At 42.0% G+C, this 21,690-nt stretch overlaps 2 protein-coding genes and 1 long non-coding RNA gene across 20 annotated transcripts in view; 1 reads left to right on the top strand and 2 right to left on the bottom strand.

Annotated features, from left to right (window-relative positions):
* The window catches only part of CPM (carboxypeptidase M), a 144,250-nt gene extending 132,783 nt beyond the window's left edge, over positions 1 to 11,467 (top strand). For 5 of the 6 annotated variants that reach the window (XM_051846436.3, XM_051846435.3, XM_089308655.1 and 2 more), the window contains 2 exons: positions 4,471 to 4,619; positions 7,032 to 11,467. In XM_051846436.3, the coding sequence (XP_051702396.1) occupies positions 4,471 to 4,619; positions 7,032 to 7,274 (392 nt within the window). In that variant the 3' untranslated portion in view covers positions 7,275 to 11,467. Of the gene's footprint in view, positions 1 to 4,470; positions 4,620 to 4,791; positions 5,438 to 7,031 lie in introns of those variants that run through there. The other variant, XM_089308656.1, reaches the window with a different exon arrangement.
* Positions 3,103 to 15,913, bottom strand: LOC138844389 (uncharacterized). The gene is made up of 3 exons (XR_011380156.2): positions 13,812 to 15,913; positions 8,296 to 8,378; positions 3,103 to 7,418 (listed from the first exon to the last, which is right to left on the bottom strand). It is a non-coding gene; the product is annotated as an uncharacterized LOC138844389 (long non-coding RNA).
* A 3,267-nt stretch (positions 15,914 to 19,180) lies between these two features.
* MDM2 (MDM2 proto-oncogene) overlaps positions 19,181 to 21,690 on the bottom strand; it is a 32,347-nt gene continuing 29,837 nt past the window's right edge. For all 13 annotated transcript variants that reach the window (XM_089308647.1, XM_051846424.3, XM_070052594.2 and 10 more), the window contains one exon: positions 19,181 to 21,281. In XM_089308647.1, the coding sequence (XP_089164773.1) occupies positions 20,706 to 21,281 (576 nt within the window). In that variant the 3' untranslated portion in view covers positions 19,181 to 20,705. The remainder of the gene's footprint in view (positions 21,282 to 21,690) is intronic.

Below are 21,690 nucleotides of genomic sequence, written 5' to 3'. Positions count from 1 at the left end.
GGGACTGCTGGGAGCGCACTGGGCTGGTCTGACTGGCCGGCTCGGGCACGCAGGGGGTTGGTTCCCTGTAACAGGGGTTTGCGGAATGTCATCTGATTCACGGCATCTTAACGAAGCTTATAAACCTAAGTATTGGGCTTTTCTCCTTCTTCACTATATCCTCTTGTGCTTGGTATTCTGTTTGTTTGTTTTTGACAGGCAGAGTGGACAGTGAGAGAGAGAGACAAATTCTTCCTTTGCCGTTGGTTCACACTCCAATGGCCACCGCGGCCGGCGCGCTGTGGCCAGCGCACCATGCTGATCTGAAGCCAGGAGCCAGGTGCTTCTCCTGGTCTCCCATGGGGTGCAGGGCCCAAGCACCTGGGCCATCCTCCACTGCACTCCCAGGCCATAGCAGAGAGCTGGCCTGGAAGAAAGGCAACTGGGACAGAATCCGGCACCCCGACCGGGACTAGAACCCGGTGTGCCAGCGCCGCAAGGCGGAGGATTAGCCTATTGAGCCATGGCGCCGGCCGGTATTCTGGCATTTCATTCTGCACTGGATTTTCCTGTTGAGACACATATTAATTTAATATTTCTATTATATTTCTACCTCTACTGATCCTTTAGTGTTACGCTTGCCTGTTCTTTTCCAGAATTCATTCTTCATCAGTATCAAAATAGGAGTGCAACTGAGCGTGAAATATGCTTGATGTAACCACACTCTTCTTTTCAAAATTTCCATTTAGCTATAAAGGTTATTTGCCAACCACTGAATTGAATCAGGCTTTGAAGGGTATTGATAAGAATACTGCCAATGGAGCAGCTTTAAAAACTGGGAAATAACATACAAATTACGTAACTCTTACTAATTTGGAGGAATTATAGGTCTAATGCACTGAGTTTATGAAGAATATTTATCTGTTCCTCCTTGTAATCAGATGTGAACAAGATTGGAAATATAATTATATATAAGCACATCAACCCTGCCCCCTTGTGGTTTACAATGGAGGCTTTTTGTTTTCTAGTTTAATGAAATGTGATTTCAAAAAACTGATCCAGGGTGGTTATTTAATAGAAAGGTTCTCTCCCCATTAGTGCTCAATTAGGAGTCAAAGAATCTTTTTGTCTGTGGCTGCAGAGGGCGAACAGCCCTTTCTTGCTACTGCTCTGGCTTTGGGAACCCCCGGATCTGCCAGGCTGCTCTGCGTTTACTGGGGCAGCGTCACCACTTGCCAGGATGCGTCCGGGTGGCTGAGGCTGACACGTCTATAGACGTCTCTGCCCTGCCCTGTCTGGGAAGGAGAGGCCTGAGGTGGGGCCCAGGCTGTTTTACTGAGCAGGCCCTTGTCTGAAGCCCAGGTCAGTCCCTGGAAATCGGGAGTAAGCCATCCACGTGCCTCAGACTGGCTTGTTTAAGGCTCCAGCAGGGTTGAAGCTCGCTGCAGACTGCAAGCTAACCTCAGGCCTCTTGGTGCTATGTTCTTGTGCTTGGGGGGTTTACCAGGTTTGAGTGGGAGTGAGGGCGGCTGCAGACTGAAAGCCAAGCCTGCAAAGGCAGGCAAAGCTCAACTGCAAGGGACTCAGATACCCTGATTGTCACCGACGGTGAGCTAAGACATGGCGTCGCTGCTGCTGTCAACCCTGGACTCCTTAAAGCAGCTCTGAACCTGAAGACCTCAAGAGCAAGCTGGGCCACACCTAGGGTGTGCGGAGTCCCAGGCGCCTATGGGACACAGATGTGGCTCAGCCAGCAGATCCAGAATGGGTGGCCACTGAGATAGATAGGAAAAGAGGCATAAACAAGCAGTCCCCCAAGCGTGGCCCAGCTGATGCAGTGTCCCAGTCCTGGCCCGGCACTGGGTCTTCATTTGTGAATTGAGTTATGTCTTGGGGAAGGAGAGCTTTACTTTTCTCCCCAGAGGCAGCTGCAGAATTTAAGTCTCGAGTTTTACACCTTCTCCTTTGTTTACTGTCTGAGCTTTGTTCACAACTTTTGTGTTCCCGGGTAGAGTGGCGCTGGCTCTCTCCTCGTCTCTTTGGGCCTGATGGTCTTTGTTCAGCCTTTCACCCGTGGTGTACAGAAATAAGTCACATCTTCTGGAAAAACAATTCCTTCCCTCTAAGGAAAGGTTTGCTGGTGCATGGACCATGACAGCTGAAGAAAGCTTTCGTCTGGCTGGTGGGATGGCGTTTTCCCTTGAATAGAAATCCCATATTTAAGCATGGTGTGTGTTTGCCTAGGAACAGTGATTCTGCTACCCCAGGCTTCTGAAAGTTAAAGAACTGTCTCTAGCTTTGGGTAAGGGTCATATGGAAATTCACTTAGAGGACAGTCAGTGAAGGTTAGTTTGCAGTGGGGATATTAGATTTATTTATTTGAAAGGGAGGGGCTGGTATTGCGGAGTAGCGGGTAAAGCTGCTGCCTGCAGTGCCGGCATCCCATATGGGCACCGGTGCGAGACCCAGCTGCTCCACTTCCCATCCAGCTCTCTGCTATGGCCTGGGAAAGCAGAAGAAGATGGCCCAAGACCTTGGACCCCTGCACCTGTGTGGGACACCTGGAAGAAACTCCTAACTTTGGATTGGCCCCAGCCATTTTGCGGCCAACTGGGGAGTGAACTAGCAGATGGAAGACCTGTCTCTCTGCCTCTCTTCTGTTTAACTTTGACTTTCAAGTAAATAAATAAATCTTAAAGGGGGTGGGAGGGTAAAAGAGACCTTAGATCTGCTGGTTTACTCCCCAAAGGCTGAAGCCCACAACTACTGAAACTGGAAGGAAAGAGAACGGAAGGCGAAGGATTCCAGTTGAGACCTTGCTAATGTGTCAAGCTATGCTGCTTGACACATGCTGTGTTCACTGATTGCCAAAGCACCACCCAAGGACGACACAGGGGAAACAGCTCCTCAGAGAAGGGTGCTTCTGAGACCCCATGAAGGCAGGCATGGGGTTTCCACGTTCCCATCAGTTTACAGTGGGCACTGCCCAAAGACTCAGAGGTGGTACTCCTGGTGAAAAGTAGCAACACTATAAATGGAGCTTTACAGAATTTAAAAACAGCAAAAGAACAAACTACATGAAAATATAGGCTTACATGGTTGATTGGCACTGAAAAAGTGTGAGGGGGAAATAAAGGCAAACTTGGGTCTGACAAATTTGCATAGTGATTCAGATAAATGTTTTGCTGCTAAATACCAAACTTTTTTTTTTTTTTCTTTTTTTCATTTTAACCTTTGGAGGTGGAAACTACAGGTCTGCCTCACATTCTTCTCTAACACTACATAACCGTTTCAGGACAGTTTGAGGTCTTCTCACTTGTGGCCTCTTTCTCATTTATGTCCTTCAGCTTAGGTGCCTTTACCTTAAGATAACATGAGTCATCACTGTAGTGACCAAACTGGAATGTGAGACTTCGGTTTAAAATGAAGTTATAAAAAAGTCAAAATAGAAATGGCCTTCTAAAAATTCTCATGAGGAGCAGGCAGGCACAGTGGCTCTGCCCCAACTTGAGATACCTGCATCCCATATGGGAGTGTCTGCTTTGAATTCTGGCTCCTCTACTTCCAATACAGCTTCCTGCTCAGGCAGCAGGTGAGGGCTCAGGACTGGAGTCTCTGCCATCCACATGGGGGACCTGGACTCATTTCCAGGCTACTGGCTTCAAACTGGCCTGGCTGTTGCAGGGTGAACCAGCAGATGGGAGCTCACTTGCTCTTTCTGCCTTACAACTAATAAAAGGAGAAAAATTTTCAATTCTCCTAAAATCTTGGGGTGAGAGGGTATGGTGTGATGGGCTCAGTGTGGAATCTGGAGACCCTGGTGGGTTTACTCTTGTGGCTGTGCCACTCTAGTCGTCAGGTTGAGTCATCCAGAGCCTTACTGATCTCATCTATAAAATCATGATACTGACATCGCCCACATCAAGAATTCTTGTGAAGAGTCAATGAAACAATGCACATTAAGCACTTGGCATTGAGCCTAGGATATACAGAGAGCTCGGTAAGTGTTGCCTGCTGTTATTAGTAATAAGACCCCACCTGTCAACTCCATCTTCAAGCAACCCCAAGACTGCAATTTTGCTTGGTATGTAGTTTACAAAACTACTGAGTTTCTTCCATAGATCAGAATCTTGTTGTAAACTAACACGATGACATTTCTATTGAGGCTGTTGTGGAATCCACCAATGGTATTATTGTGGAACCATTTTTTGATGAGGTAAACAACTTGGAAATCACAGGAAAGGAGCCTCGACTGTCCTTTGTATATTCTCATTTTTATAATATGCGCTATAAATGGAATAGTCAACAAATTTAAGCTATAAAGCAAATTGTTAGCTTGACTGTAATTTGTTATATCAAAAATTCTTTCCCTTATCTAATAGTTTTAAGAACTCCACAGTTAATAAGCTTTTTTTCTTAAATGAGTTTTATATCTATATGCCATAAACTATGGTATTTATGAATACATTTAACATTGTTTTTGTTTTGCAGGTATGAAGGGTCAAGTTTTTGATATTGATGGAAATCCATTACCTAATGTAATTGTGGAAGTCCAAGACCGAAAACATATCTGCCCATACAGAACCAACAAATTTGGAGAATATTATCTACTTCTCTTGCCTGGGTCCTATACAATAAATGTAAGTAATCAATTCTAGCTATTGTCATTAAAATATAATAGAACTCATAAGGAATCTAAAAATAAGCCTGGTGACAAGTGTTGTGGTGCAGTGGGTTAAGCTGCTGTTTAGCACACCCACATCCCATTCTGCAGTGCCAGTTTGAATCCCAGCTCCTTCTCTTCCAATCCAGGTTCCCACTGATGCATCCTGGAGGCAGAAAATGATAGCTCAAGTATTGGGCCCCTGCCACCCACATGGGAAACCTGAAGAAAGTTCCTGGCTTTGGCTGGCCAGGCCCAGCCCTGGCTGTTGGCATTTGGGAAGTGAACCAGCAGATGGAAAATCAATCTCTCTCTCCCTTCCTCCCAAGTAGATGAAAATAAATATTAAAAAATAAAATAAAAACTCTGGAAAATAAAAAAGTCTCAGGACAGAAGGACAGCACCCAACCTGGAAGTTGCAGGGGTTGGAGGAGCTAGGAATGATAGGAGCAAACCAGGAAAATGCATGTTTTTCCCTAACTGGCAATCAACTTGTAAAACTGAAGCTAAGTCCTATTTCTTGTGATACCTTTAATGATAAAAAAAAAAAGTCACCTTATTAATAAGTATAATTAAACAATGTAGCAAAAGTACTTGCAAGCTTCCTGGAATAGCATTTAACAGCCTTTCCATAAAACACAATCTCTACTGTTACAAAATGAATTGGCACAAGTTCCTTACAATTCACTGTGAGTGAAATTGGATCTATAGATTTTAACAGTATATTAAGCAAGTGATAAATATATTTTTGCAGCCCTTTTTGCAAATGATGCAAGTAAAATTTGTTTTTAATTCTCATATGACATTTCGGAGTCATTTATTGTTCTAGGGGAAGGAAGCAAGGATTAATATAAGCCTGAGTAGGTATACAAGAAGGAACTAAATGAATAAATACCTTTTTAGTTGACCAGATTGTGCCTCTAATTTACTTTGAGAGGCAACGACAGATAGACAAAGGGACAGACAGAAAATGCTCCAACCCCATTGGTTCACTCCCCAAATGCCTGAGAAGTTGGGAACCAGGAACTTTGTGCAGGTCTCCCACATGGGTGGCAGGGACCCAATTACTTGAGGAGTCACTCCTGCCTTCCTACATTGCTAGGTGGCTGGCGTCAGAAACCAGGGCCAGGTACAAACCCAGGGCACTCTCACATGTTAGCCAGTATCCAACCACTGGGGAATAGCCTGCCCTGCCTCTTCCTCTTTGATGAGACTTTCTGTAAGAAATTCAAGATTCTTCTCCTTTTCTTAGTGGATCTGATGCCAACCATAACAGCGTCCTCTATAGAGCTGGTCTTGGGAGAAGACAGTCCTCTCTGCTACAGTGAAAACTGGCTTTGCATTTCATTTTCACAGTTGAGGGCATAATGAAAGGCCTGGGTTTAGTTAAGGAGACTAAGATTGAGAGCCTCCCTGTTCCCTAGGTCGCCCCCGAGGTGCTTAGCAGTGGGGCTCATCCATTGCTCATCCTCCTCACAGGAGTCCCTGCTCCCACTGAGAAGCATAGAGCTTGAAAACTTCCACTTAATGAGAATTTCTGCCCCACAAGACTATATTTTTCTCTTACCTATTGTGATATTTACATATAAAAAGGCAGTGAATCTCAATTATTTTATGCAATCCCATAGATAAGCTACCCCTTTATAAAATAATGACTCATTTCCCACCAGTCTAGCAATGCACATTGGCTATCTAGGTTTTACTTAGTTCTAGGCCAGATTGGAAGGGAAGACTCTGGAAGTTGAAATGGCCAAAACACATACCACTTAGTGGTTATGTAGATGTTACAAAAGCATGTCTCAGTGGTCACAGCCTATAGTTAGTTTAGCATTTGTCTTTTTCCTGACCATTTCCTTCACCAGAAGCACAAACCTAGCTAAAGTTTAGGGTTTAGAGTCCTATGAACAAAACCAGGTAACATCAAATCTTAAGGAAGCAACAGACTTGTGCATACTTCAATCAGCTGCAAGGAGGACAGAATAAATCAGGAAAGGAACGCTGCTCATAAGTAGTGGTGATGTCTGGTGAGGCTATTAAGTACAGACGAGGGCCAAAGGGGAACAGTCGGCTCTTTACTGTTTTGTTCCATCAACGTGATGCTGGTGGAATCCAGCCACTGCTATCTTCTCCTGACATCACCAGATAAGGTACCTGACTCTGCCTTGGTTTCATTTTGTAATTCTTGGCAATGGTATTAAGCACTCCGGTCTACACTGCATTGGGAAACTCATTCAGCACGAGGACCGAATCTTGCTAGCACAGGAGGTCTGGCAGATTGTTACATGCATTGCACAAAGGCTGCCTTTTAGGGGTGGGTATCAGTGTTTTCGGTGTTGGCACCACAAAACATCTGAAATCACTCAGTCAATTGTTTCTTGTTTCCTCTCAGATTACAGTCCCTGGGCATGAGCCATACCTCACAAAGGTGGTTATTCCAGAGAAATCCCAGAACTTCAGTGCACTTAAAAAGGATTTTCAACTTTCATTCCGAGGGCAACTGGATTCTACACAAGTATCAGATCCTTCATGCCCACTGATTCCTCTCTACAAAAATTTTCCAAGCCACTCAGCTGCAACAAAGCCTAGTTTGTTCCTATTTTTAATGACTCTCTTGAACATATTTTCCAAATAAAGTAAAATGTGAAACTCAAGCCCCATCATCACCTGGAATCAGGAACGTCCACTTCAGGTTACTGCAACTCTAACCCCTCTTTGTGGGACCTCAGCTGGGTAAACTCCAGTCTTCCCAAAGAAGAGAAGTGGATGCTTCCAGATCCTGCGATAAGCAATAGATGGTGATAATGACTTGGTCTCAATAATGAGTGAAAGACACCTGCCTCTCAAGTATTGCCCATATTTACTTAATCATTAAGTCTTAGAAATTTGTAAAAAGATAAACTTAAGACACAAAAATGATGTTCCTACAAGGGAAAAAAATTTTTTTGCCATGAGTGCCATATGTGAAGAGATACTAAGTGCCACATATTAGTATCATTAGTTCTCAGCAAAGAAATGTTCATAGGATTGGGAATATCTACTTTTGCATATGTTCTAAGGAGCAGTGCAAGAAAGTGGACAGACATGTCTCAGAGACCCAGGAAAAGGTGGCCCCAATGGAATGACAAGTTTGTGTCTACAGATCCTCAAAGCAACAGGTAAATGATGCTTCATCCCCGAGAGCCAGTGTCCCCACCTTCCTGCACCCGGACGCCAGTTAGGATGATGGCACCAAACGTCCAACTCCAGCCTCTCTGCCTGAACTTCAGACTCACATCCAACTCGCCCCCTGGATACGACCCATAGGTGCCTCGGACCCATCATGTCAAACAGCCAGGTTTTGCCTCTAGAACCTTTCTTCCTGCTATACGAGAAAGTTCACTGAAAATGGAATTGAAGGATAAATTTGGTGCCAAAGACTGGGAAATCTATGAATAATTTTAGCATAATAGGTGTTTTCGTGAACTTTTTGAAGATCCCCTCCAATTCTCTGTACCAGTACCACCACACTGGACATCTAGGAGTCATCTTCAAAACTTCTTTCTTCTTCCATATATTCCATCATTCAGTAAAGACTGGGGTGAATTGTAAATACTAACTCTACCCTCTCTCCTCCATGGCAATTAATATCGCCAAATTTAGGCCTCCCATCTCACCTGTACCACAGCAACAGCTGTACTGTGTCCTGGTCCCAGCCGTGTCCTCTTGGGTCCATCCTCCACAGCACTGGGGGAGGGGGCTACGTAAAACAGACCAACAGTTAGCTGCGTGTAGCTCCCAAACATACCACATGCGATATGTGCCCGTCTCTGGAGTGCCACTCTGATTGATCACTGTATTTTCTTTCCCACTTTTCCACTAAAACTCGGTTCAAACTGCAACTCTCCTAGGAAGCCACTCCACTTCCTCCCAGGCAGTCTGGGGCCCTTCCTCTTTGTTCCCACAAATAAACTGGTTATCTCTGCTACTGGATTTACAACACTGTATTATGACCTTGTACTTCCATGTGTGTCTTGTCTAATAGAGTATGAGCTCTTTAAGGCTGGAGTCCATTTGAAAAACTCATTTTTGTATCCTCAGAGCCTTCCACACAGTAGGCAATGAATGAGTGAACAAAGTGTTCCAGCACCTGGCTACTCCCAGTCCCGTCCAGAAACTGTATAGGGCTTTAAGTCATTTCATGAAGTTGGGTCTCAGGTGGCAATCACCAGCTCACTTTGTCGGTGTTTTCATGTACGCATCGAGAAAATTCCAGGATGGGTATTTAATGCAGCAGTTGAAACACCCATATCCCCTAATCAGAGTTCCTGGGTTCAAACCCCAGCTCTTCTGCTGATGCTGACTTCCTGCTAACACACACCCCGGGAGGCAGGTAATGATGGCTCAAGTACTTGTGTCTCTGCCACCTACAAGGGAGGCCCACATTGAGTTCTGGCTCCTGGCTTTGGCCCGGTCCAGCCCCAGCTGTTACAGGCATTTGGGAGTACATCAATCTCTGCCTTTCAATCAAATTGTTTTTAAAGAAAAAAAAACAAATACAGTGGTTTTACTCCACTCTGCATTCTCAGTTTTGTAGTAATGCTACCATGTACCTATTAACAACACTACAAGCTACCTCTTTGAATCTGAAAACAAAAATTTTATCAATAGTATCCAATTTGAAACAACTGTTCTCTACCCTAAGTGTTAACCTATCTTAAAGCATTACACGTGAGGGGGAAAAGCATCAAACAAGAGCAAGTCTGATGGCAGATTTCTGAGTGTTGTGTATCACTCACGCAATGTGAGTTTCTATGGTTCACGTTTGAAATTCAAGTTCTACATTACCTGAAAGTGAAGCCACACCCTGGGCTTGGTACTTGGTGAATGCCCGAGAACCACAAAGAATTGAGATTCAGTACATTTGGGAGTCATTTCCACGCCAAACTCATTCTACATGTATAAAACCACTTTATGTAAAATCTGGTAATAACCTGAATATCCTTTTTAAATTATATACTTCAAAATATTAATAGTGCAGTAATGATTTTGATATACTCCATACATAGAAGTATAAAGATTAAACTTGGGGCCAACACTGTAGCATAGTGGGTAAAGCTAATGCCTACAATGCTTGCATCCCATATGGGTGCTGATTCATGTCCTGGCTGCTCTGCTTCTGATCCAGTTCGTTAATAGCCTGGCAGAGCAGCGAAAGAGGCCCCAAGTACTTGGGCCCTTACCACCCTGGCCTGGCCCTGACACTTGTGGCCATTTGAGGAGTGAACCAGTGGATAGGAGATCTGTTTCTCCCTCCTTCTCTGTAACTCTACCTTTCAAATAAATAAATCTTAAAAGTTTTAACAACAAAAGACGACCACTTGATTTACCATCAAGCCCTAAACAGTTTTTCCACTGGGCATTCTAATTTTTCCTTTTCTAGAACAGCAATTTTTAAATGGACATGAACTAAAATCTAAATTGGCTCATGAGCCTAAATGTAAATTTCTCACTGAAATGATCTGTTTTAAATCAGCAAGTTGTCTTAATCAAACTTAAAATCACTTAGAGACAAACAAAACACAGCCAGGAAATTGTGACTGTGGTTAGACCAGGCCCCCTCATACCTCCCAGCCTGACCGCCTTCCTCAGGATCGGCCTGCTTCCTTTTACGGAGAAATCTACATGATAAGATTTCAGTGGGAGAACAATGTGGAAGAGACCTCTGCAAATCCACTGAGAATTGTTTCCCTACCTGTAAAAGGAAGACCTCTGCCTTCTGATGAGGGTGATACTGGGACTGCTGGAAGAGGGGTAGAGCAGCCATGCTGGTGTCCTCCAAGTGGAGGAAGTGTAATTAACACTCAGGTGCATAACTATTTTGAAGGCAATGTAATACTGATTGAAGGTCGTCTTTTGCCCCACACTTCCCACTTGTCCCTCTGTCTCTCAAATAAAAATGTTAAAAATACCTAAATAGAATTGACCTGCAACTGAAACATCGGTTAACTAAATAATCATTAATAATAATTAAGGAACTCAGGAAGTAACATGGCTTTCTCAGGTGCCTATTCCAGTTACGATCAATGCTAATGTGAGTGAATCTAAGTGATGAGTATTTTAGAGAAATGTTCCTGCAGTGTTGATTTTTGTGCTTAACTTGAGCCGTTGGATGTTCACAAATGTTAAAAACCTCTTCTCAACATTTCTGAAAGTCTGTCTCAGAAATCCAAGGTTATGTTTTGTTAACAAACAAATTTGCATTTGTCATGTTTCTAAAAATGGTATCAGTTAGCTGTATGTTTGGAAAGTATAAATACCTGATGCTGAATTGGAAATATCTTTTCTTAGCGAATACAAAAAAATAAGCATAGCATATTGTCTCATTGCAACAGGATAACTTGCTTATTGAGAAATTTGCTTTTATTCTATGTAATACTACAGTTGCTGTTTATTTTGAGGGATCCCTTTTTTCTTCTTGATGACTTTTGATGGGGAAAAATGACAATGACCAGATTGGTATAAAAGAGCCTGAACGCTGACAATACCTAAAACAGAAGCTTGGGTTTGTTATAGCCTTTACATTATATCACTAAGCAGATATTATGCTGAACTGTTCACAAACCATTTTCTCACACTTTGGCATGTCAACTGTTCCACCCTTTCTATAAATGTTTCATAGCTGATTTTACAAACTTTCTCGGTGACTTTCTTTTATACTAAGAACATATTAAAAAGAACAAATTGTCTAAAGACTATAAAGTTTACTGGGGAAGGGCTATGACTACCTCTGAGTTTAGTAAATGTAGAATATTTCCAATCCTCAATAAAGAATATTCATTTAAGTAATGAATGCTGTATCTGTACATTACCTTGAAAACAAATCCTTATTTAAGTGTAACCAAGTCCACATCCTAGAGAAAATTCATTATCACCAAATAAACACAGGGGAAGACCAAATCTGATGTCCTATTGTGAGGCAGTAATTTTACACTATTTCAAAGTCCAGATATTCCTTCTATAATATTTTGTGTATTATATATATTATTTAAATGATATATTCCAAATATATATTAAATCTATATACCAAAGTAATCTGTATCATGGAGCAGTGTGTTGCATGGTAAGATAGATGAAAAGCATACTTTCTGGTCAAAAAAATTTGGGGGGAAATTCACATTAACATAGTAAATAAAGGGCCTGAGAAATCATGCAGAAAAAAAAATGGATTTCTCAAACATACTTAGCCATGGAATTATTTTCTTTTCTTGAATTGCTAAGCATAAGATCATCACTTTGAGTATTCCTACATTTCCACACATTTTGGGAAAAGCTGACAACAAATTTTATCAGTTTCCAAGTGCTTTCGAAACATACAGCATAGCTGTAAACAAAACACTACACTGGCTTCCATTAAGAAATGGAAAACTAGCAGGCCTAACCCTCCATACAAACCCCTGCTAGTATCAACTTCCTGTTGAGTTTCATAATTACTGGTTCAAGTTCACATCTGCCCTTGGAAACCAACAGTTGAAATGAGATGTGGCAGAGTAGGAAATGGCTAAATCCTACAAGTACTAAATAGGTACCAATTTCTAAAAGTGATAAATATCTCAATTTAGAAAAAAAAAAAAGCAAAGTTTGTCCATTTTCAAAGGACAATTCATTCTCTAGGAATCCCTTAGGCAGAAGTCTCCTAACATATTTTAGGTAGACTTCAGTACATAAACTTGGACCCATTGCAATCTCCCTTCTCCCAAAGCAAGGTCTTTTTAAAATGAGTTAAATTTTTAAAATATTAGATGGCTTTTGGGTACTAAAACAAAAGTGTAAGCAAGTAATTAGTCTATTTTTGGATAGAATTATGTGTATTCTTCATTTTTTTGGATTTTTTTCATTTTTAGAATTTCCAATTTATTGCTACTTAAAATTTTTATTCGAAATGCAGAGAGAAACAGACACACAAGAGATCTCCCATTCCACTCCCTAAATGCTTGCACAACAGGCAGAGCCAAGCCAGGAGCCCAGAACTCCATCTGGGTCTTCCACATGGTAGCAATGGACTCAATTACTACCTGCTGCCTCACTGGTTATGTGTTAGTAGGAAGCCATAATCGGGAGTAGTGCTGGTACTAGAACCCAGGCACTCCAATGTGTGACGCAGGCCTCTCAAGCAGTGTCTTAACCATGGCACTGAACACCCACCCCTTCTGCTTTAATGAAGAAAAACAAGGGGCAGGCATTTGGCACAATTCAGTTGCTTGCATCCCACAGGGAGAGGACCTAGGGTTGGCATGCTGGTTCTGCTTCTGATTCTAGCTTCCTGCTACTGCATGCCCTATGAGGCAGCAGATGAAGGGTCAAGTAGTTGGGTCCCTGCCACCCATGTGGGAGATCTGGACTGAGTTCTCAGATACCAGATTCAACCTGGCCCAGCTCTGGCTGTCGCAGGCATTTGGGTAGCCAACCAGTGGTTGAGAGATTTCTCTCGCTCTGAAGTAAGTATATTTTTGAAAGATTTATTTGAAGGGTAGGGTGACAAGGAGATTGGGAGAGATAGCAAAGTATCTTTCTTCCGCTGGTTTACTTCCCAAATGGCCACAACAGCCGTGGCTTGGGTCAGGCTGAAGCCAGGAGCCCAGAACTCCATCCAGGTTTCCCAGTTGGGTGGCATGGGTACATGTACTTGGGCCATCCTCCACTGGTGTCCCAAGCACATTAGCAGGGAACTGGATCAGAGCAGAGTGGTGGGAACTCACATTGGTACTCCAATAAGGGATACCAGCATCACAATCTACCACTTGGCTGTGCCACAATGCCAGCCCCTCATTTTTCTTTTTTAATTAAAAAGTCATTCATTTATTGAATGGAACCACAAATTTTAGAACTACCAATGTACACAAGTGATTGCTAAGCCTTCTGATATATTCACTAAATTTTTCCAGAATTACTAAAATAACAAAGCTAATAAAATTTTACCTAACTGATCAAGGTAAGGACATATGTCAACACAAAAATACAGCAGTTTTATACAGTGCGCCTCCTGTGTCTCTGAGAGAATAGCAAAGGATTTCAGGACAGGAATGTGAAACAACTGAGAACAGAACCCCTATCATGGCTTCTTTGCTCTGCCAGCCAGCTACTCCTCCCTGGATTTCCCTCTTGGCACTAACAGTTTATCATTAGCGCATACCCATCCGTCCTCACCAAGCGATGCTTCCACCTCGGGATTAAAGTGTTCAACACTGAAGAGCTGTGGTCTTCTCACATGCTTCTTTTAAAAAGAAACAAATGTGAAAAGGTTAAAAAAATGTAATAGTCATGCACTGCATAATGACATTTTGGCTGACAAGAGACCACATAGGAGATAATCAGGCACAAGATTATAATGGAGTGGACAGATTCCCACTGCCTCACAACAGACATCATAATCCTACTCATCACTCTCATGTTCACAGTGATGCTCATGTACACAAACCCACTGCACTGCCATGCCAATCTAAAAGAACAGCACATACAACCATATACATTACATAATGCTGAATAATGAATGATAATATTAGATCCTTATACTACTTATAAAAAAAGTTTATTGTAGGGGCTGGCTCCATGGCTAATCACTTGGTTAGTCCTCTGCCTGCGGCGCCAGCATCCCATATGGGTGCCAGGTTCTAGTCCTGGCTGCTCCTCTTCCAGTCCAGCTCTCTGCTGTGGCCTGGGAAGGCAGTGGAGGATGGCCCAAGTGCTTGGGTCCTGCACCCGCATGGGAGACCAGAAGGAGGCACCTGGCTCCTGGCTCCTGATCGGCATAGTTCTGGCCGTGGTGGCCATCTGGGGAGTGAACCAGCAGAAAAGGAAGACCTTTGTCTGTCTCTCTGTCTGTAACTCTGTCAAATAAATAAATAAAATCTTTAAAAAAAAAAAAGTTTACTGTAAAACAAGATGCTACCTTATGCTGGCAGGAGCCTCGCCTGTTCACGTCATATGATTAACCCAGGTCATCTGGATTTGTATCAGTACAATCTATGATATTCATGCAATAACAAATTTCCCAGCAGCACTTTCCTGGAACGTACTGCACTGCTAGTCAGTGCATGACTGTAGAGAGCTTTTGAAAAAAAAAAAAAATACTTTTCATGTTACAATTCCAAGACCGTATCAACAAAGACCACTGTGTCCAAATAGCTCTTCTGCAGACAGTACTCTTTCAGGATGCTTTTTAAAAATCATTCCTCTGCTAGTCAGAGAAATTGCTGAGCTGCTTTCAAGACCACTCATCCTTCACTGGGTCCCTACTTTGCACACAATGCATTGTATCTAGAAGGTGGGGGAAGGATCCACGAATGGGAGATACCATGTGTTATGGAGAGAAGATAGGACAGAATATACCAGGGTGAACAGAGTACCTCCAACTTGAGACAACGTATACAGAAGTGGTAATTCAAAGCTACCCAATTGGGGTTTGGAAGTGCTTATGGTCATGAATGAATGAAAGAGAATACTAAACAGCAGCTTATCCCAAGTGCTTACTATCTGCCATATCCCAGTGAAGGTTCTACATATTTATCATTTCTTAAGTCCAAGGCTGCTAACCAAGGACCAGATACATGATTTTAAACCTAGTCCTGGGGCCGGCACGGTGGCACAGCAGGTTAATGCCCTGAAGTGCCGGCATCCCATATGGGCGCTGGTTCTAGTCCGGGCTGCTCCACTTTTGATCCTGCCCCTGCACCCACATGGGAGACCCAGAAGAAGCTCCTGGGCTCCTGGCTTCGGCTTAGCTCAGCTCTAGCCGTTGCAGCTACTTGGGGAGTGAATCAATGGATGGAAGATCTCTGGCTATGGCTCTGCCTCTCTATGTAACTCTTTCAAATAAATCTTTAAAAAAAAAAAAAAAAGTGGGAATAGTGAAAAGAAAGCACCAATTACAGAGTTCTCAAAATTGAAAATGACAGTATTATAAATAATATCCAACAAGCAGTTATTTTTCAATAAAGGGAATGATATAATATCTCTAAATTACCTATTTACACACCTGGAAAAGACCAAAGGTATTTAAATCAATTCAAGGAGCAGTTACTATAATCTAATACAGGATGGAGGCCTACAAAGTTACAAAGTATAAACCAAAAGCAAGCATATACACGAAAGTACTTTTTTTAAAAAATCTTAAAATTTAACCCTGAGAAATATGTAAAATTCATCAAATATGATGAAAATGAAAAATCTTTAAAAAAGGTGAAATTTTCATATTGGAAAGGTAAAATATTCAGGCCGGCGCCGCGGCTCACTAGGCTAATCCTCCGCCTAGCGGCGCCGGCACACCGGGTTCTAGTCCCGGTCGGGGCGCCGGATTCTGTCCCGGTTGCCCCTCTTCCAGGCCAGCCCTCTGCTGTGGCCAGGGAGTGCAGTGGAGGATGGCCCAGGTGCTTGGGCCCTGCACCCCAGGGGAGACCAGGAAAAGCACCTGGCTCCTGGCTCCTGCCATCGGATCAGCGCGGTGCGCCGGCTGCAGCGGCGGCCATTGGAGGGTGAACCAACGGCAAAGGAAGACCTTTCTCTCTGTCTCTCTCTCTCTCACTGTCCACTCTGCCTGTCAAAAAAAAAAAAAAAAAAATCACATTTTCAAGAATTGACATGCTATTAGGACATCTGACAGTATTCTGAAGGCAGCAGAGAGATAAGATTTCAACACATGAAAGGAAATTTTCTTAAAATTACTCTTTTAAAGAGCTTTCTTTTTAAGAAAAAGACTTGAAAGGCAGAGTGACAGAGGTTGGGATTTGGAAGTGCTCATGGAGAAAGAGAAGAGAGAATATCTTCCATCCACTGGTTCACTCCCTAAATGGCCCTGATGGCCCTCTTATCCCGGCCAAAACTAGAAGCCAGGAACTCCATTTGGGTCTCCTATATGGATGGCAGGAGCCCAAATACTTGAGCCATCTTCCATTGCTTTTCCAAGAACATCAGCAGGGAACTCAAACCAGTACTATGATATGGAATGCCAGCATCCCAAGCAGAAGGCTTAACCCCATTGCCACAACACTGGCCTCAAAAGGGAGAGCTTTGGGGGCAGGTGTTTGACCTGGTAGTTAAGCCACCACTTAGGAAACCCACATCCCATATCAGAATCTAAATTCTAGTCCCAGCTCTGGCTCATTTCCAGCTTCCTGCTAATGCAGACCCTGGAAAGCAATGGCAATGACTCACGAAGTTGAGCTTCTGTACCCTCATGGAAACCTAGATTTAGTTCCTGGTTCACAACTTCTGCCTGGTCCAGCCCTAACCATTGCATACCACTTAGGGAGTGAATCAGTAGATGAGAGCTCTCTGCCTCTCAAAAGAATAAAGGGGTTTTTAAAAGGCAAGAATCCAAGTATATTTCAGTATAACCCCTCTCCTATAAACGATTAGCTCTCATTTACCCAAAATGTTACTCTAATGAACACATCATTTCAGATGGATTACTTACAGATTACTGTACCAGTGGGCAATCTCTCATCTGCTTTACTGTTGTTTTCTATTTTATGCTACTTTTCATTAGTCCCTCTTATTAACAAACCACTTTATAATTCAGCAGTCAACACTTCTAACACCTCTTTGTGCTTACATTTATCTAAGCATTACTTGTATCTCTCAAAAAATCCCTATTGTACTAAATAACTGAAAGCTGACTATATAACAAGTACAAGGGTACTTCATTTTTAAGTTTATTTTGGTGCAAAACAATTGTGAAATCCATACATAGCTTTTTCGTAATAGTTTTCTTCATTTAAAAAAAAAAAAAAACTTAGTTATTTGAAAAGGCAGAGTTATAGACAGGTATCTTCCACCCCTGGTTCATTCCTCAAATGGCCACAATGGCCAGGACTGGCCCAGGAACTCCATCCCAGTCCCCCACATGGGTGCAGTGGCCCAAATACTCAGGCCATCTGCTGCTGCATTTCCAGGCGCATTATCAGGAAGCTGGGTCAGAAGTGGAATAGCTAGGACTTGAACTGGAACTCATACAAGATGCTAGCCCATGGGCAGCCACTTAACCCACTGAGCCACAACACCAGTCCTTTCCAAATAGTTTTATGAACTTTTTGAAGGCCTTTTGTATGTATGGATTTCAAAACATTTTTGCAATGAAACAAACATGTTTTAATTCCATTTTCCACAAAATTGTGAAGTATACACCTAGGGTCATAAACTTTTAAACAAATGTTTTTTTAAGCTGAAGAAATGCATTTTTGCAAAGTGTTAAGTAAAAATCCAGCATTCAACCAGAAAATGCAACAATAAATTTTTCACAATACAATGCGATGTCAACTTGCAAGATACCATCATATGCCTAAAGCCCCATATACTACTACCTTCAAAACTCCCATTAGAAACTTTTAACATCTAGGCATTTTGTGCAGTGATTAAGACGTCACTTGGAACACCTGTATCCCACATTAGAGTGCCTACCTTGGAGTCCCATCTCAGCTTCCTGCTAATGCAGATCCTGGGAGGCAGCAGGTGATAGCTCAAGTGGTTGGGTCCCTGCCACCCACATGGGAGACGGGCACGCAGTTCCTAGCTCTTGGCTTTGGCCTGGCACAGCCCTGGCCATTACTGGCATCCGGGGAGTGAAACAAATGCAACATCTCCCTGTGTCCCTCTGCCTTTGAATTTCTTTTAAATTTGAAGTAAGTGATGCCAAGAGTCAACCCCCCTCTGGTTTGGGGGCCCCACATGCTCCAACTTTAAATCAGCGTTGACTTAGGTCCCAGTGCTTTGATTCATATAACAGATCATTATGGAGCACCTATATATGTGCATTACAATCGAGAGGCTCCTGTTTTCATGGAATTTCATTTCAAAGTTGAGCACAGAAGTCAACGGGTGACTAAAATAGTTTTTTTTTTTTTTTAATTTGAAAGAGAAAGCCAGAGAGAGAGATCTGCTAATTCGTTCCCCAGATGCCCATGGAGCCAAGGTTGCACCAGACGCCAGCAGCCCGAAACTTCATCCAGGTCCCCCAGATGGGTAGCGGAGACCCAATACCTGAGCTATCATCTACCCTCCGCCTGGGTGGCATTGACAGGAAGCTCAATCAACACAGAGGCAGGCCTCAAACCCCTGCACTCTGGAATGGAATGTGGGTAACTCCAAGCAGTGGCCTAACACTGGTGCCATACCACTTAGCCAGTGGCAAGGTGGCAGCCGAAAATCTCTGCCTGCCCCAGCTACATCCCTTTTACAAAATTATCACCTGTTGAAACTTCTTAAGCCAGTCTGCCACATCATAGCCAGAGAAAAACAGCATTCTCTGGCCCCACTAATCTGGAATACCATTCTCCAGAGTCGGTCTTACCCAACATCTTGGAGGCCAGCGACTACATCAAGCTGGCCCCTGATATGCATGCTTCCAAAGGAGGCAGGCACAGGCATTCCAGAAGAGGAAATACATTCAAATTTGTGCCTGTGTTTACCCAAACAGATCACATTAAATGTAAGTTCTATATTAACAAAACCCAGCATTATGAGAAAACCAAATGTTTGAGATCCAATAATCACATTCTTGAAACATTCTTAACATTTAGTAAGTCATTTATTTGTAAATTAAATAATATATGCACATGAAACTTAAAAATTTAGACAATCAAGACTACATTGGTAATCCAGAAGCACGCAGAATGACTCCATGTGCAGAGCTGAATGCTATGTGAACAGCAACTGCTGCATAGGTATATCCTAACATACACCATCTATCATCTCATTTGTACTACCAACTTTCAGAATGAATGTATATAGCTCTAGCTGAAAAATTACAAATCACAAATTAATAAAGCTTCGTGGTATTTGAAGACCAAAGATAAAGTACTGCCAGTCAATCGCTTCCTACCTAGATATGCACATGGAATCATGATGTATGTGACCTTTGCTTATAAAGCTTATACCAACAATGTTCTGTTAGAATCAGCTACACAAATTATCCCTCAGTTCTAAAATTTAGTTAGTTCAGTCGGTTTTATAGCCCTCATCTGAATATGCACAACTGTCAAATATGAGAGAAAAACACTGGGATCTTAAGTCAATAGTTATTTTAGTATTTGGTGGAGACTCATACTTAACCATAATAAATTAATCTACAGTTTGAGAGTATTTCATAATCCCGTGTTCTGACCCTGTCATTCTTAGAAGGAACAGAATGAATAAATTCTGCATAACTTGTAAGTTGCAATCTTCCCAGCTAGTTTTAAAATGAATAGTTCTGTTTACCAAGTTTCTGAATTCATTAGTTTCTAAAACTGGTCTGAAACCTAGGCAACTACCAGGAACCATGTAACCCAGCCCAAGAAGATCATTCAAAGTGTCTCAGAATTCTTTCCAACTTAGAGGAAACAAGAGAGTCCACTAAATTCCGAAAGTGTGGAAAAGGCCTACTATACCTGCCTACCCAGAACAATCTGAGTTTACGAGGGAGGCTTAGGAAGGTTTTGCGTGTGGGTAAATGCGCTATTTTCTCAACTAACATCATTACCACAACTACTCCTACCACATGTTTACACTGAAAAGACTTAAAGAATAAGTACATTTTTCACTTACAGAGCACCAAATATAGCTACCAACTTCTTTATCTGAAAAAAGTATTTTAAGCTCTGAGAGTAGAAAAACTAAGGCTCAGACAATTTAACAGTATCCAAAATTTAAATATTAACTCTCACAAATATTTTCTCTCCTTACACAAAAGACACTAAATTTACATTTCAATGTCCTATTTATATATGTTTTTTTTTTTAAATCCAATACTTATCATTTACATTTAGAACAAAGTGGCATGGCAACTATTTAAAGTCAAGAGTAAGGGTAAAGGATGAGCTATAGTCATTTATCCAAAACAAATCATATTACAACCCAAGTGAAATTTTCCTTTGAAAAGTAAATATTCATTCTCCCCCTCCCAAAGTTAAATTACACTGTAAAAGGGCAATCTAGGTGAACAAAGTGACAATGCCTCACTTTGATATATGTAAATAAAAATAGACCCATGTTGTCTAAATGTTTAGGGCTTTATAGTTAGAAATATATAATTCCATTTCTATGGACAAGTAAATTAGTTGAAATAAGTTAGCACAATCATTTGAATTGGTTGTCTACATACTGGGCAGGGCTTATTCCTTTTCTTTAGTTTTTTGGCACAAGTGAAACATGACATTAGGTGTCCTGTTTTGCCATGAACAATGCAACCATTTTTAGGTCGACCCTGGCAGATCACACAAGGTTCAATGGCATTAAGGGGAATATTAGATTCTGTACTTTCTTCTTTGTCTTGTGTTTCTTCCCTCTCAAACTCTTTGACATCTTCTTGGCTGCTATAAATAATGCTATTAGAAGTTGATGGCTGAGAGAAGTCCTCACTTTCTTGTGATTGAGAGGCTTGTGTGCTTTTATCATCATTTTCCTCAACACAGGCTTCTTGGGAATCATCTGCTGTAGTTTTTTTACAATCAGGAACATCAAAGCCTTCTTCCGCGTGTGTCGAGTTTTCTAGTTTGGCTTTCTCAGGGATTCCCCCTTTGTCTTTTCCCTTATCTTCAGGAAGCCAATTCTCACGGAGGGCCCAACATCTGTTGCAATGTGGTGGAAGGGGAGGATTCATTTCATTGCATGAAGTACACTTCCAATAGTCCTTCAATGATATAAGACAGAGTTAGTTTCTATAACCTTCTACTTGCTAGTCATAGCAATACCAGCAACTCCCAAACGTCCAAAGTTCTAAAATGTATCACACAGCTCAATTTCTAGCATTTCATGTTTTACATACAACAGTCAACATGTACAGCATCACAACATAGTTAATCATAGCGTACTTCATGCTGGAAATTACTGAGGGATTTTAGGTACAGCACATATGCATGTATACAAAGGGTTAACTCTGCAAGATAATGGATACATTAATTTTCATGACTATACCATACATATGTATAAAAACATGTTGTATATACCTTAAATATACACAACTAAAGATTTTAAGAGTCTAACCTCTATAAATATAAGATTTTTATATACATTTTTCCCAGCCATGCCATGCTGAAAAA

Source organism: Oryctolagus cuniculus, chromosome 11, assembly GCF_051225735.1.
Source record: "Oryctolagus cuniculus isolate XC-2025 breed Fujian yellow rabbit chromosome 11, ASM5122573v1, whole genome shotgun sequence".
NCBI classification, from domain to species: Eukaryota; Metazoa; Chordata; class Mammalia; order Lagomorpha; family Leporidae; genus Oryctolagus; species Oryctolagus cuniculus.
This window is presented reverse-complemented; position numbering and strand designations above follow the sequence as displayed.